Source organism: Triplophysa dalaica, chromosome 17, assembly GCF_015846415.1.
Source record: "Triplophysa dalaica isolate WHDGS20190420 chromosome 17, ASM1584641v1, whole genome shotgun sequence".
In the NCBI taxonomy this organism is placed as follows: domain Eukaryota; kingdom Metazoa; phylum Chordata; class Actinopteri; order Cypriniformes; family Nemacheilidae; genus Triplophysa; species Triplophysa dalaica.
Window position 1 is genome coordinate 2,664,996 of NC_079558.1, and position 13,527 is coordinate 2,678,522.

At 38.3% G+C, this 13,527-nt stretch overlaps 1 protein-coding gene across 1 annotated transcript in view; it reads left to right on the forward strand.

Annotated features, from left to right (window-relative positions):
* The first annotated feature begins 379 nt into the window (after positions 1-379).
* aatkb (apoptosis-associated tyrosine kinase b) overlaps positions 380-13,527 on the forward strand; it is a 37,469-nt gene continuing 24,321 nt past the window's right edge. The window contains 1 exon segment of the mRNA XM_056771282.1: positions 380-964. Coding sequence (XP_056627260.1) covers positions 883-964 — 82 coding nt within the window. The 5' untranslated portion in view covers positions 380-882.

The following is a 13,527-nucleotide window of genomic DNA, read 5'->3' on the forward strand; positions in this document are numbered from 1 at the left end:
AACACTGAATTGCTTAGCCTGGGGTGATTTTAAATAACTAATAAATAAAATGACAGCAGCAATACAATAAACGCCAATTTGTTATAAATAGCCTAGTCATAATTTTAACCTATATGTAGTATAATAAATTCGCGTAAAGCTAGATTTTGGACTCTAGTTCGCAGTTTGGCTCATTTATTTAGAATTCCGTTATCGTGCGGTCACCAATAAGTGTTGATTGGCTTTTTGCTTCTGTCTCAATAGTGGCTCGTGCAATCAGAGCTGAAAGCGGAAACTATTCGTTGTATAAGAAAGCAAAAGCGTCAATCCCAGCTGCGGTTCTGGCGCAATCCCCTCCCCTTAAACGGATTCCAGCAGAAGTGTGATTCTGCGGAGCAATCGTAATGTGTAAGATGGCGCTGTGTCTTTCAGCACTGGACAGCTCCCATTAGACTTATTAAAGCGCCGTCCAAACCTGCTTGATTTGAGATTTAATAAAGCGGAACACAAAGCCATTCAAATGAATTGCTGATTTTGCTTTTCATCGTAATCTTGACATTCTGTCAGTGCTCCACAGGACGTGCGCGTCGTTTGGTGCAGAGACCACAGAAGACCCTCAATGGTGCCTCCGTAGAGACCTTCTCAAATTGAATGACCAAAGAAGAACCAGAGGAAAACATCAATGGCTCGCGATGACAGACATCTATGAAATGGACTGAAATATTCAACTTGATCCGTGGATTTATCCGTCTGTTCGGCAGTCTTTCTATAACATGGGGAGAGAGAGCACAGAACCAACGAAAGCTGTGTTTAAAACGAGAGAATGACACGTTTGGACTGATATTAAAGTATTTTATTTAATATCAAAGCCGTTTTAATGCCTGACTTCATCTTATCTTCAGCATGCCAGCCTCTCTAGTAATGCTGATCATGTCTGCGTCGTTTTTCAACCCGAGTTTTGCACTGAGCTCTCATTTTGACTCAGGTAGGTTGTTTCGATATGCCACTGATATTTTTCATAAATGCATGTATATGCATGGATATTTTGGGCCGTTTAAACCGTTGTGCACGTGCACGAATTCATCAAGTAAAGAGGTTTCGGTAGAGATCGTCATCCCAGCATCAAATGGTTAATGGGGTTTAAAAGAAGATCTTCAAAATTATGCGTTTTTAATTGAAAGTGTCATTAAGTTCGTTTCATTTCTGTTCTTCTCCTCAACCAAAATTTTGATATCAAATTAATTTATGATTGTATGCCTAATTCAATGCTTCAAGCCGTGTTGACTTGTTAAGGTACTGTAAGCAAAATGACTCAATTTGCCTATCCACATGTTCACTGAATCACATGCCAAAGGTGAGAGGTGGAGGTGTGAGATTGGCAGAGATACGCACAAGTAGCCGATTCTGATTGGATAAACTGGGCACTATCACCCTCCTGGGAGGTTTGTGTGTAGTAAGGAGTTCATTAGGCATATAATGACTGGTAAAAGAGGAAGAATCCAACTTGGATCAACTACAAGGTCAATTAATAGAAGTTTTGAGTCGTTTAAACTCAACACACATATACTATATAACACATATTTAGTCTACTCAAAATGTGAAAAAAAATGGTTCACCGTGTACAGTATTAAACATCTAATTATGGTTATATTCCATTTTTTGTTGATATTTGAGTTGTGTTTTGGTTAGATTTTAGCTACATTTTAGGGAGCAGTTCATCCTAAAATTAATATTTATTTATTTATTAACATGTTCCTGCAGGTTTGTTTTATATGAGTATCTTATCGTATATCCGGCTTGAAACAGCATTATGGTGAATATGTAATAAAACTATTTTTATTTTTTGGGCGAACAATCTCCCCATGGTGTTAAAATGAGCCATCTTGTGGGTGGGCGGTTGCTAACAGTGAATGGTATTCCCCTACCTCTCCGATGTGTTTGTAGCCTCCTAATATGGTTGTCATGGTTACTAAGAGGGTCCACAGCCTCAGATTTGGAACCCCCTAAGAAGCTGTTCAGTTTCCGGGTTTTTTTTGCATTACCCGTTAGGATATTGATTCATTTCATTGTAATGTTTTCTGTGTGGGTTACACAAATTCGCATTCACATTGGAATTTCATATTGAACATTCTGCCATTTTGCATTTTTATTTCTACTAGCAGATCATGTCCCATCCTTGACTCTAATCACGTCTGTCAGCAGTGATCAACCGGACAACCTAGTGTTTCTGTCAAGGTGATAAATGGAAGGAGAGAACATCATGAAGGTCTGGGAACGATTAAAAGGAGATAAAAGACAGAATATGTCATTTTGTGTCTGTTTCAGACTATGATGCTGAAGCCTGATTCAAATTGCTTTAGTAATTTTCCCTGTATATTTGTTAGGTTGCCCATCTCTCTTTCTCAATCCCTTCAACATGGTAGTTAATGGTAGTTGTTAAAAATGCTGTCGGTTTCACCGTGCACTTGGTTATTAGGAGGTCTTGAATTGTATTCAGTACTACATAATTTTCAATTTACTCGCATGTATTGTGTTGTTTTGTGCTTGAAGATGACTCAGAGTTATTCTCTGAATTCATGAGATGTATCATTTCGATAGTTTAGAATGTAAGACATCTTTGTGAATCATTGTGATATAACCCTGAGCATCATTCCAGCAGAATCCTCTTAATGAATTTTAATATAAGTAACTATAAAAGACATGAGACATTTTTTGTTTTGTTTAAAACAACATAACCTTTTGGTCAGCAGCTCCTATTTGTTTTTTTAAATTGTCTGTAATGTACGAACCGGAACAGCATGGGACTGGGAGGTCTGGTATGGTGGTGATGACATCACCTGTCTGGAAGCAGTGTTTGTTGGGTAATTTGTGGTAGAGTTGGCAGCGCTCCCATGCCAGCCTTCAGAGCTCAAGTTTCTTGACCGCCCGACGATCAGACTCGCCTTCAGCATTTGACTCTTCCTGAAAGACCTCTTGCTGTTTTGCTTCCTGCTTGTGAGTGCGCAAGAGCTGACCCAAAACAACACATCGGTAGGAACATTTTTCACCAAATAACCAGATGAATGCTTATAAATCGTAGACAATTTGAATGAAAATGCGACATTTGATTTAATGAAATTGAGTGAGCGAGTTTGCGCAGAGCATGTCTGGTACGAGACATAAAGGTGCTGAGATATTGTTTTTGAAGGACGTAGCTCTTACAGGATGCCGGCTGAAGGGCAGTTATATGGCAATCGGATGTAAACAATCTGGAATTGGTCAGTATGAGTTCAGTGCCGCTATGATTTATCTAAGCTTGGCTGATTTAAAAGAATTAGTACCACTGAATTTATAATAAGTTTGGCTGTTTCCAACCATGTTTGTTCTGTTCTAGTTCAATTCCCTTTGCATTGACATTTACAATGCAGTTCAGGTTAAGATCGCTTTTGTATTGGAGTCAAACCCATTTACTTGATGTTAAAAGCTCAATGTTCTATCATTCGAGCTTTAAGAACTTGGCACAGTGGTATGTAAAGACTTACTTGACCCTGTAGTATGTGCCTCGGCAGACTTTGTTACTTTCAGGATTAGCTCTCTGCACTTCTGTTCTACAGCAAGCAAAGCTCTCCACAGCCACATTTTCCTCCGAGCTTTATCATTTTACACCATTCTATCTACTTTATCAGAGAGTATGCTTTCCAGGATCTAACAAGTCGCTTTGATTATAAGAGGGCTTTTACTAATGGCCCCGTTTCTGCAGAACTACTGTGCAAGTGTGTGTGTTTGTGTAAAGAGGGAAAGTGAGTTTGTGGGAGTGCTCAGAAAATGGTGGAGGATAATCGATCCTGATTAGGAGAGGAATCGAGGAGATAGAAAACTCTAGAGCATCATCTTTCCTTCAGTCTTTTTCAGATTCCCCATAGGGTGCAAAATGGATGAAAATCCATAATTGTTTTGTTTGCTGTAAGTTTAGGACTTATACGTTTAAACAAGGACACTGAATGTTTGAGTCTTCACAAATATTTGATAATAATACCGAGCACATATTTTCTAAAAAGCAAGTTTGCCTGTGGAGGTAACCATAGCAACAGCAGATTGAGCGTTTTCTGATATGCAGTGTTTTAGAAATATCTAGGAATATTGTGATAACATTTTTATTTACCCAAATTTTTTATAAGCTCGTATATAGTTGACATTTGGTTATACCCAGCAAACAAAAAACGTTTTCCTAACGTTAGTACAGAGGTAGGGTAACCTTCCCCAAACAAAAATTACCTATTAAGTAAACCTTGTAAAAAACATGAACTCCCAAAAGTCGCTGTATAATTTGCACACTGTTTCCTTTCATAAAGACTGCATGCTATTTTATATCTCTTTTCATTACTCTTTGTATTGGTTTCTTTCTTGATAAAGAACCATCCGAATGGATATACAAAACATAGCTCAGTAGTCTTTGCTTTTACAAACAAAGCTTGAAAGATATACAAGTCTAGCACAACCGTGTATTATAAATAAGAATTTAATTGAACATAAGACATTTATTTGCTAAAATGCATGAAAGTTTGTTGAAAAAAGACAAAAGAGTTTGTTATCTGTGCACATTCTTTGAGTATTGATAAAAAAGCATTTGAAAGCCTGTGCTTTGCTTGTAAACATTATTTTTTGAGTCTGAAAAACATGGCTGATTGCATGCAGGATATTTAGTGCGAGAAAATAGAAAAATGGTGACCTAGAACAGAAATGAGGTACTCGTATTGCTTTTATGCTCAGTGTTAAGCTGTATACTCTTATGCTCTTTTTTCCTGAGGCCAAAAACACATGTAAAATATTTGAGTAGCACAAGAGCTATAGTGGTCTTTAGTGTTAACCTTACATTCATATAAAGCACTAAATACCAAATAAACACAAATACACACACACTTAAAAAGAAACCCCAAATGTGAGCAATTTTACAAAAATATTTCTGTATAGCCTTATTCTCATTTTTCACTATTACAGCTGTACATTGAGCAGCATTGAATGGCATATAGTTCCTTGATTCCTCAATTTCAACATTTTCAAGCCTCTTCAAAGCTAAAGTATTTATTTATAGGATTATTTCTGTTCAAAACAGATGTTAAAATTCACTTATCCACTTTGTTGATTCATCTAGAACAGGCAGCAGGTTTGCAAACATAATAAATGAATCCCTACAGATAGGTCAGAACCCCCCTTTAGACATCGAGGGTAAAAAATGCAGCAGTTAAGCATCTGCTGAAGAAAAGTTGCTGGCATTCCAGACTGCAGTGACCCAGAAAATACAGATGGATTACACAGCAAAATCACTTGTGTTAGAACAAAAATGCTGGAAGGGTACACTGTACAGACAAGAAGTTTGACTGTAGGAATGACTAATGTGGTTTGCACCCGAAAGTCAGAATGGGTTAGATGTTTAGATCTAGTGGTTTGAGATTGTATGATGCGTTGCATATACATATGGTTGCCTGCAGTTTAAACGGTATATATTTTATTGCACTTTTACTTCGGCCTAAGCATCACAGAGAGCTCTGAGGAAACATATAACCGGAGGGGATTACATCGCTCTCTTCTTGTCTACAGTATATATTTAGCATGTTGATGGACGGCAAGGCAAAGAGTCAAGCTCAATATGAAATCCATTTGGTACATTCTCTCTTACTCTCTCATTCTCTCGCTCTCCCTTTCTTCTTCTCTTTCCCTCTCACTTGTTATTCATAATTCCAAGGCAAATGCACAATACAGACTATCGAACAAAGTGCAAGAATGCTGATTGAGAACAGATTTTCATGGATGTCGTTTTATAGCGTCTAGAAATTTAATTCAACAGAGGTGATTTGAAGAGTGTGGGATTTCTTCTTTGGCTTGATGTTATATCTCTGTTTCGTGTTTCTAACATCATGAAGGCCTGTGTAATATTATGATATGAACACAATGTTGAATACAATATCATATCTGCACATTTGTTTCAGATTGTAGAAAGCTAGGCAGCGAGTTAAGGGTCAATATAAACGTGAGAGAAACATAAAAGTGTATGTGTTCACTTATTTATAAGTTGAAGGAATAGTTCACCCAAAAATGAAAATTCTCTGATAATTTACTCAATCCCAAGTTGTTGCACACGTGTATACATTTATTTGTCATGTACAACACAAAAAAAGATATTCTGAAGAATATGGGAAACTAAACCGTTCTGGGACACCATTGACTACTGTAATAGATTTGTTCCTACTATGGTAGTCAACAGTGCCCCAGAACTGTTTGGTTAAAAACATTCTTACAAATTTATTTTTGTTTGCTCAGCAGAACAACAAAATTTGTACATGCTTGAAACAACTTGAGGGTGAGTAAACGATGACAGAATTGTCCTTTTTGGGTGAACTATCCCTTTAAAGTTGTGGGAAACCCCCGTTAATATTTGCATGCAGGTTTGACTGTGTGTGTGATCAAGAAGTGTGAGACAGAAGTGTTGAGTTTACACAGCAGATGCTTGCCTCTATGTATCCATAGCAAGAGGCGACACAGATGTCACACCATCCCATCATTTCGGTCTCATTAATCAAACCCTGATTAGTATAGCCTGAAGACTTCATTCACATGATGCTGAATCACCCTGAACAACCAGAGTTATATATGACGAGTTAATGGCAGGGCATATGAAGACGCACGTAGGTGCTAGTTGGTGTAATTATTGAAAGACGTCATTTTGTATGTTTTCCTGCAATTTCACTGTAATTTAACTATATGACTGTTTTTCATATTCTTAATGAGAAACAGTCTGTTTTTGCTGCTGTGCCTTGAAGACGTCTGTATTTAAATGGCCTGTTGTGATTGATTAGCCTTTGCGTTCAGGTCTTATTTGTTAGTCTGAAAACAACATTGTGTTTAAATGGGATTGAAATTATGATGCAATGATAATATGAGGGTTTCTGCGGCTAAACAAATCACTTGATTTTATCAAAGTTGACCAGAATAATCATAATCAGCGGTTACAGTCTTCATTCTTTCTGTCCGAACCCAAATTCAAGAGATCAGGCTGCGCTATTTTTATATACAGTAATTGAACTGTTATCCAGTCCTGACCTTCAAAGCCCACATCATGTTATATGCATCGAAATTAATGAAACATATGTAGCCTCCCTGTCTCCATGGCAACAGCTGTTAGGCATCCATGGCACAGTGTGAGCACACTTAAGCTTTCCATTCTCAAAGCGTAATCACGCTGTTGCCATCTATAACCACAGCAACAGCAGGACCAATGATTCAGGTTTTAAGGGAATTAGAGGCACTGCCAAAAATTGAGGTCTTGTAGATCCATCATTCAAAGACGAACCAAAATCCACTTCTTGTCCTGGTTGTTATTCTCTACAAATCTGATAAATAATCTGCCAAATTTGGCATACCCATGTATTCTTGGTGAATATACAGTACTGTATGTGTGAGCAAAGTCCGTTAAGGGAAGTCGTCACATCTTTGCAACATGCTTCCGGGCAGGTAGGGCAGTTATTAGGAAATTCAAACCAGACGTGAATGGGAACTTTAAATCATTGGAGAATTCTCCTTAATTGGAGAATATCTCCTAAAATTCACATTTAAAATGGGCTATAGCAGCTAATGTTTTATTACTCTATGTTTGCTTAGTCCTTGCAGTCTAAAAAACAATTCATGTTTCAGTGCATATTTCTATTTACCATTTTCTACCATTTTGTTTTTTGGATAGGTGTTTTTGTCATGCTTTAATGAGTTGCCTAAGGTTAGAGAAAACATGTTTCTGTAGCTTATTTTTGGTAAATTGTCAGCAGGGGTAGAATAACCATGTGGCGTATAGAGACTTTTCCCAGGGGCTAGCATCTAAAATTGAATGGAGGGGACCCCTGGAATGCAAAATACTTGCGCGATCGGGCAAGAACGCAATTGGGGGACGGACGGAACAGATGGAAGGCAGCTCTTGGACATGAAGTCCAGGCTATTTTTTGGATGGTCGGTTGTTGTTATTTTACATATTAAACCATCCTGAGCTTGTTTAGTCTGGTCTACCTTATCTCTTTATCTTGTAAGTACTCCAAACCCTTTTCAAATTAGCAAAAAAGACCATCAAATAAGAACCAGCAAACCAACCTAGGCTGGTTAAAGCTGTCTTTTCAACACGAAAAAAGAACTCGCATTACAATTCAGCTGCAGTGAAATATGATTAGCAATGAAGTAACTCCTGGTGAGTTTCAAAGGAAAATATTTTAATAAGAAATATGCCCCGAGGCATAGAGAAATGATGGGACATTTGCATGCTTTCCAGCTTCTGATATTAAGAGAACCGGGGAAAAATGCTAAATTGATCTCTATCGCAGAATATATCTGAATATTTGGCATCGTTTAATTCTATAGTACATTGTCTTCCTTTTCACTTCTTCATAATTCTTTTATAAAACTGCTCTGCGTCGTAGGAGCTCTTAAGAACTTTGTTACAATGTCCCATTATCCACTGCTTCACTTATATGTGCACGATTAAAATTTAATGTCATGTTCTCGTACAAGGAACGAGAAGCACAAGGAACCTCGCTGCATATCCTGACCCAAAGCAGACAGGAATGCGTTTGAAGACTTTAAAAGGATGCCTCTGTTTATTTTTAGTAGAGGTTACATAACTTGGTTATGTAAGTTGCACAAAACCATGCCGAGATCTGCATTTCTGAGAGGAGATGATGTAGTAAGTGTCTACCAAGATCAAATATGGAATATTATGCGATTTGGATTCCTTTGGCTGGTTTCCACTTTGAAGACTGAGAAGACTTTAAAGTGTATTATTATAACACAGGCTTTTAGAGAGTTCTTTGTTTTTTGTCTTCTAAGGGTGCTCCCATAAAAGACAACAACATAGCATACTAGGTTTTGAAACAGAGGCAGGATATAGATGAAGGATGGCAGGTGAACCATTTGTGGGCTTTTCTTTCTATCGACTTTGTATTTCTGTATCCATCACTTGGTCTTTGAGGGCGCAATGACGGGTTCTCACGACAGGTGGACTTAGAGAACTCACAATTTGAATTGAGGGGGGTTTGGATTCAAAAGGCTTCTTACTGTGCAGAGAAGCCCAGCAGTATGTGTGGTGTGTATCCTGGCATGTCCCAGTTGGCACATTCCTGTCCACTGCATATCCAACCCTCCGTTCATGGCTAACTTAATTGATATATATACACACAGGCATGTACATTTTTGTCTCATTGGGCTTTCCAGCAAATAACTTAGACAACAGGGTGCATGTTTAAAATATGCTCAATATTCGACCCATGTAGTAAGGAATAAAGATATGATGCTATGGGATGCCCTTGTTTCATGAATCAGTGTTGTCTTAAAGAGATATTTATTTCAGCAAGTGTGATGAGGAGACCTGACCAAACCAACAGCTCCTGCACTACGATGGCTGACACAGGGCTAAGATGTCATCACTTTTCCGCTTCTTTGTGGATGGAGATAACGTATTTACGAAATGTGCTCTGTAGAGCAGTTTGGCCGTTTAGGGCTACTGTAGAAACAACACGGCGAATTCCATGTGAGGGGACCCACGGTGTACTATGTAGATGGAAATGGCTCATTCTAAGGTTATATAAACATAACGCTTGGTGACATTAGTTCTTCATAAACTTCTGAAGACATTGTTATGTATATTATATTGCATTTCTGTCAATAGATCCTCTACAAAATTACTCACAGCACCTTTAAGAAAATGAGATTAAAGAGGAAGTGTAGTTTACCGATTCCAGCTTAAAGGACACAGTGGGAAAATGGATTGTTAAATAAAAGGTGACAACCTACAAAATTAAATGAAGTGTTTTTGCCGTAAGTTTGAGGTATCAGGAGAATCAGAAAGACAGACGGGTCAAGTAATAAGCTACCAGCGAACTCTGAGGTACCACTGACACACACACAAATGTTTGTGTTAGACTTTTCTGCACTGTTGAAGTAATCCAATCCAAGTGTCCCTCGTGCAAAATATGACACATTTAGTGATGTTGACTGACCCAAATACTAACGGCCTGCTTTCTGGACAGCGTTTGTAAAAAGTGGGATGAATATCTTTGTGTTAGACTTGACTAGCAAACTATGTGAAGATAGGGTGTACAATACTGCAAACAAACTAGTCACCTTGGGTTTTTTGTCTCTCACTATGTTTGTGAGAGGATGCATACAAAATGTTTTTGTATATAAACTGGTGGCGTGGTGGATTTACTGATACTGATACTGCATATTTACTAATGTTGAGGCATTTCATTTGCTTGAAAATTTAATATGCATGGTCAAAGTTCCTACTGTACACGACATTATAAATATCTATTTGATTTCATTATTCTAGAAGAATTCTTCAAAACTCACGCAGTACAGTCTATGGCTTTTGTTTAAAGCTAAAACTATACCAAGAAGAAAGTAAAATGCTATAAACAATATGTACAAATATATACAAGGATGTGCATTCTGGATAATGCAGACGAACAAAATATTTCTTGGAAAGAGATTCGGTTTGCTCTTCATGTATTTTCACTCATCTCACAGGAGAAACATTTGAGACTTTTAAAAATCTGTCAAGCAGGAGCATCCCAACGTGACTGCTTCACACTTTTAATTTGTCATTGCTTTAGAGATCTGTAAAGACTGATTAGCTCCTCCATTACAAGGTTGTGTGTGTGTGCATGCTTCCTATTTACTTCCCGTGAGTGCATTTGAGAGGAGTCAAAATAATGAGAGACAGAAATGCTTTTTTGAAAGTCGCCATGGAGACTAGCTATTGTAACCCAGCATGTTATTAATGGTGAAAACAGATGGTACGCACCAACCCTCGCTGGGCCTGAAAATATCGTTACCCCTTAAAATAATGCAGCAAGAGAGATTACTATAAAAAGCATGGTAATGGTTTTTATACTGTAGCTGAAATTTGAACCGAATTAGAAAGTTAGGAGAAAGTATCTTATAACAATGATATATATACTGTGATAAATATACTGCATATTTATATATATGCATGCAAGGTGATCCGCCATTAAATAGCTGAACATATACAGCTAATGTTCAAAACATAGAGTAATTTGGGGCATATCTGATGCCCTGTCCCAGATGAAGCCGTTTTCTGTGCTCTGCTTCTTCAGGGTTTTGGTTTCTCATGCTGTATTTGGGGTCAGTCTGACAGCGAGAGCTGTTCGATAACCATATGCATCTCATGTCTCTGGCCGTTTCCAGCCCGTCTGCTATGGGCTGCAGTCCAGCTCCACCTTTCCCTCCTCCACCCGTTCCCTTATACGCCTTCTGCTCATCCATTCTGTCTGCTCATCAATATTAGGCTTCAGTTTATTAGATTAATCTTCCTATCATGTTTACACAGACTGTCTCTCTGTCTCTCTCTGGTGTTGCCAGATATCACTAGAAAAGCAACCTGGTCTGACAAAACAAGCCAAAAATAAGCCATTACTTGTGTAAAATAAGAAAAAGGGTAATGATGAGAATATTTTGTTGGGGGACGGGTATCACACGACTACAAGATTTAGAATGGGAACAAGCAAGAACTGTTGTATAATTGTATATATTTTATCTCTATCGTTTTGTCTTTCTTTATGTCTGACTTGGCAAAGCTGTCAGAAACATCTGCACATGTGTATACAGACCTTACATAATGATGCGATGTGTTTCAATTACCTTAGAATGAACATTTTCTATCTACATACTAGGGATGCACTGATAAAAATTTTTTAAGACGGAGTATGAATATTTTCTACTCGCCGATACCTATAACCGATGCCTGCATAATGTATAATTCTGTTAATAAACCAGTATCTTAGTGGTACATTTTCTTTTTTTCTTTTGTTTAGGTCTACTTAAATTTAAGTAATATTTTTGAATTAAGTAGCACAATTTTACTAGCACATTTACTTCAGTTTACTAAAGTAAACAATATACTCTGATCGCCGCAAATGGTGTTTGTTTATGTGTTCGTGTCCTAGTGCAGTGAAATGCTGGTGCTGAAAGCTCCATAAGCACAATGCTTTTAGTACACGCAACCGCACTACTCTTTCACACACAGTCACGCAAAACAAGCAGAATACATATTTAAACAGTATCTGAATATTTCGTAAACTGTTCAGTGCTAATTTCTTTTTAGGATATAATACATTTGCCAGATTACGTGCCATTCCGTGTTGTACAGCAAATTCAGTTTTTATGCCTGGATTCCTCGATTCTGTCCGCATTTTCCATATTGCGAAAATCCAGGGCTCTATGTATGTCACATGAGGTATCGGTCTTTGTTATCGGTGTGTCATTACGAGTATGAGTATATGAGCTTGAATCACTTGCATAGAATTCAGCATGTTGTTTCTACAGTAGCCCAAAACGGATAAACTTTGTCAAAACATTGTCTTCTTCGGCAAAGAAGCTGAAACATGACATTTTTGTCTTGAGCCACCATAGTGCTTTGAAAGGGAGGGGTGGAGTGAGCTGTTGGTTGCAATTCGCAACCTCACCCCTAGATTCCACGAAGTTTCATACACTGGACCTTTAAAACTACCAGTGTTAGAGTTTGTGTGTGTGTGCGTGTTAAAGCCGATCTTCTGAGTTCAGTGGGTTTGTGGTTGTATACTCTCAGACTACATCAGCACTAGACAAGACCTACAGCTAACAATAGCACTTCATCCCATACATTCGTTAACACACTTTGGCATAGTGATCTGTTTTTGGCGGTTTTGTAGCTTAAGGACTCTTGCCAGATGGGCAGCAGAAGGGTACAATAAGCTGATTTTGCTTTCTGACATGTTTGAGAGAGTAGGGACAGTTGGCACATAACATAAATTGTATTTGTTACATAAACCAAAAAAACTGCAGTTGAGAAGACTATGAGTTAAAAGGGAAAAAATTATAAAAATGTCTTGACGTCCCATACGGTGTGTGCAAATGTAAAGCGGTTGCTGAAGATGCAGTGATTTGTGTGTCACTTCGTGCCGTCTGATTTTGGTATTGCTGTCAATCATCAAACCCTGTATGCTCCTCCGCAGGTGTTTGTTGGTATGTGGTGATTTGCATAGAGACCCTGATTTGCTCCTCTGACAGTTTAGTTTTCAGTGAAAGTGCATGACCCGTGAAAATAAATCACCTGTCACTCATCTCCATGGTAACGGATGGCTCCTTCATCCAGGAATGTTGTCTCGGACCCACTTAGGTAATCCGGGGAACCGCTTATGAATTATATATCTTGGTCCCGTAAAATGTATTTGCAACAGTCCTGCATTTTTGCTGGTTAAGTGAACAGAGAGAGCTTGTGTTTAGTATATGCTATTCCACAAACTTATTTTTGGTGTATCTGAATAGCTGAATGCTGTTGTTTTCGACACAGCTTGACAGAGGAAGCCAGGCTGCTGTAAATGAAGCTTTCTGCTCGAGTTCTTTTGCTCAGCTCAAGTGGCTTCCCACGGGGAAGAGAGTACACGTTTCCTCCAGACCTCGTGGCTCTCCTCTGTGTGCCCCCGCTCTCATCATTTAGTCATTAGAGGCGCTTCTGCTCACCGCCTGAGACGGGTA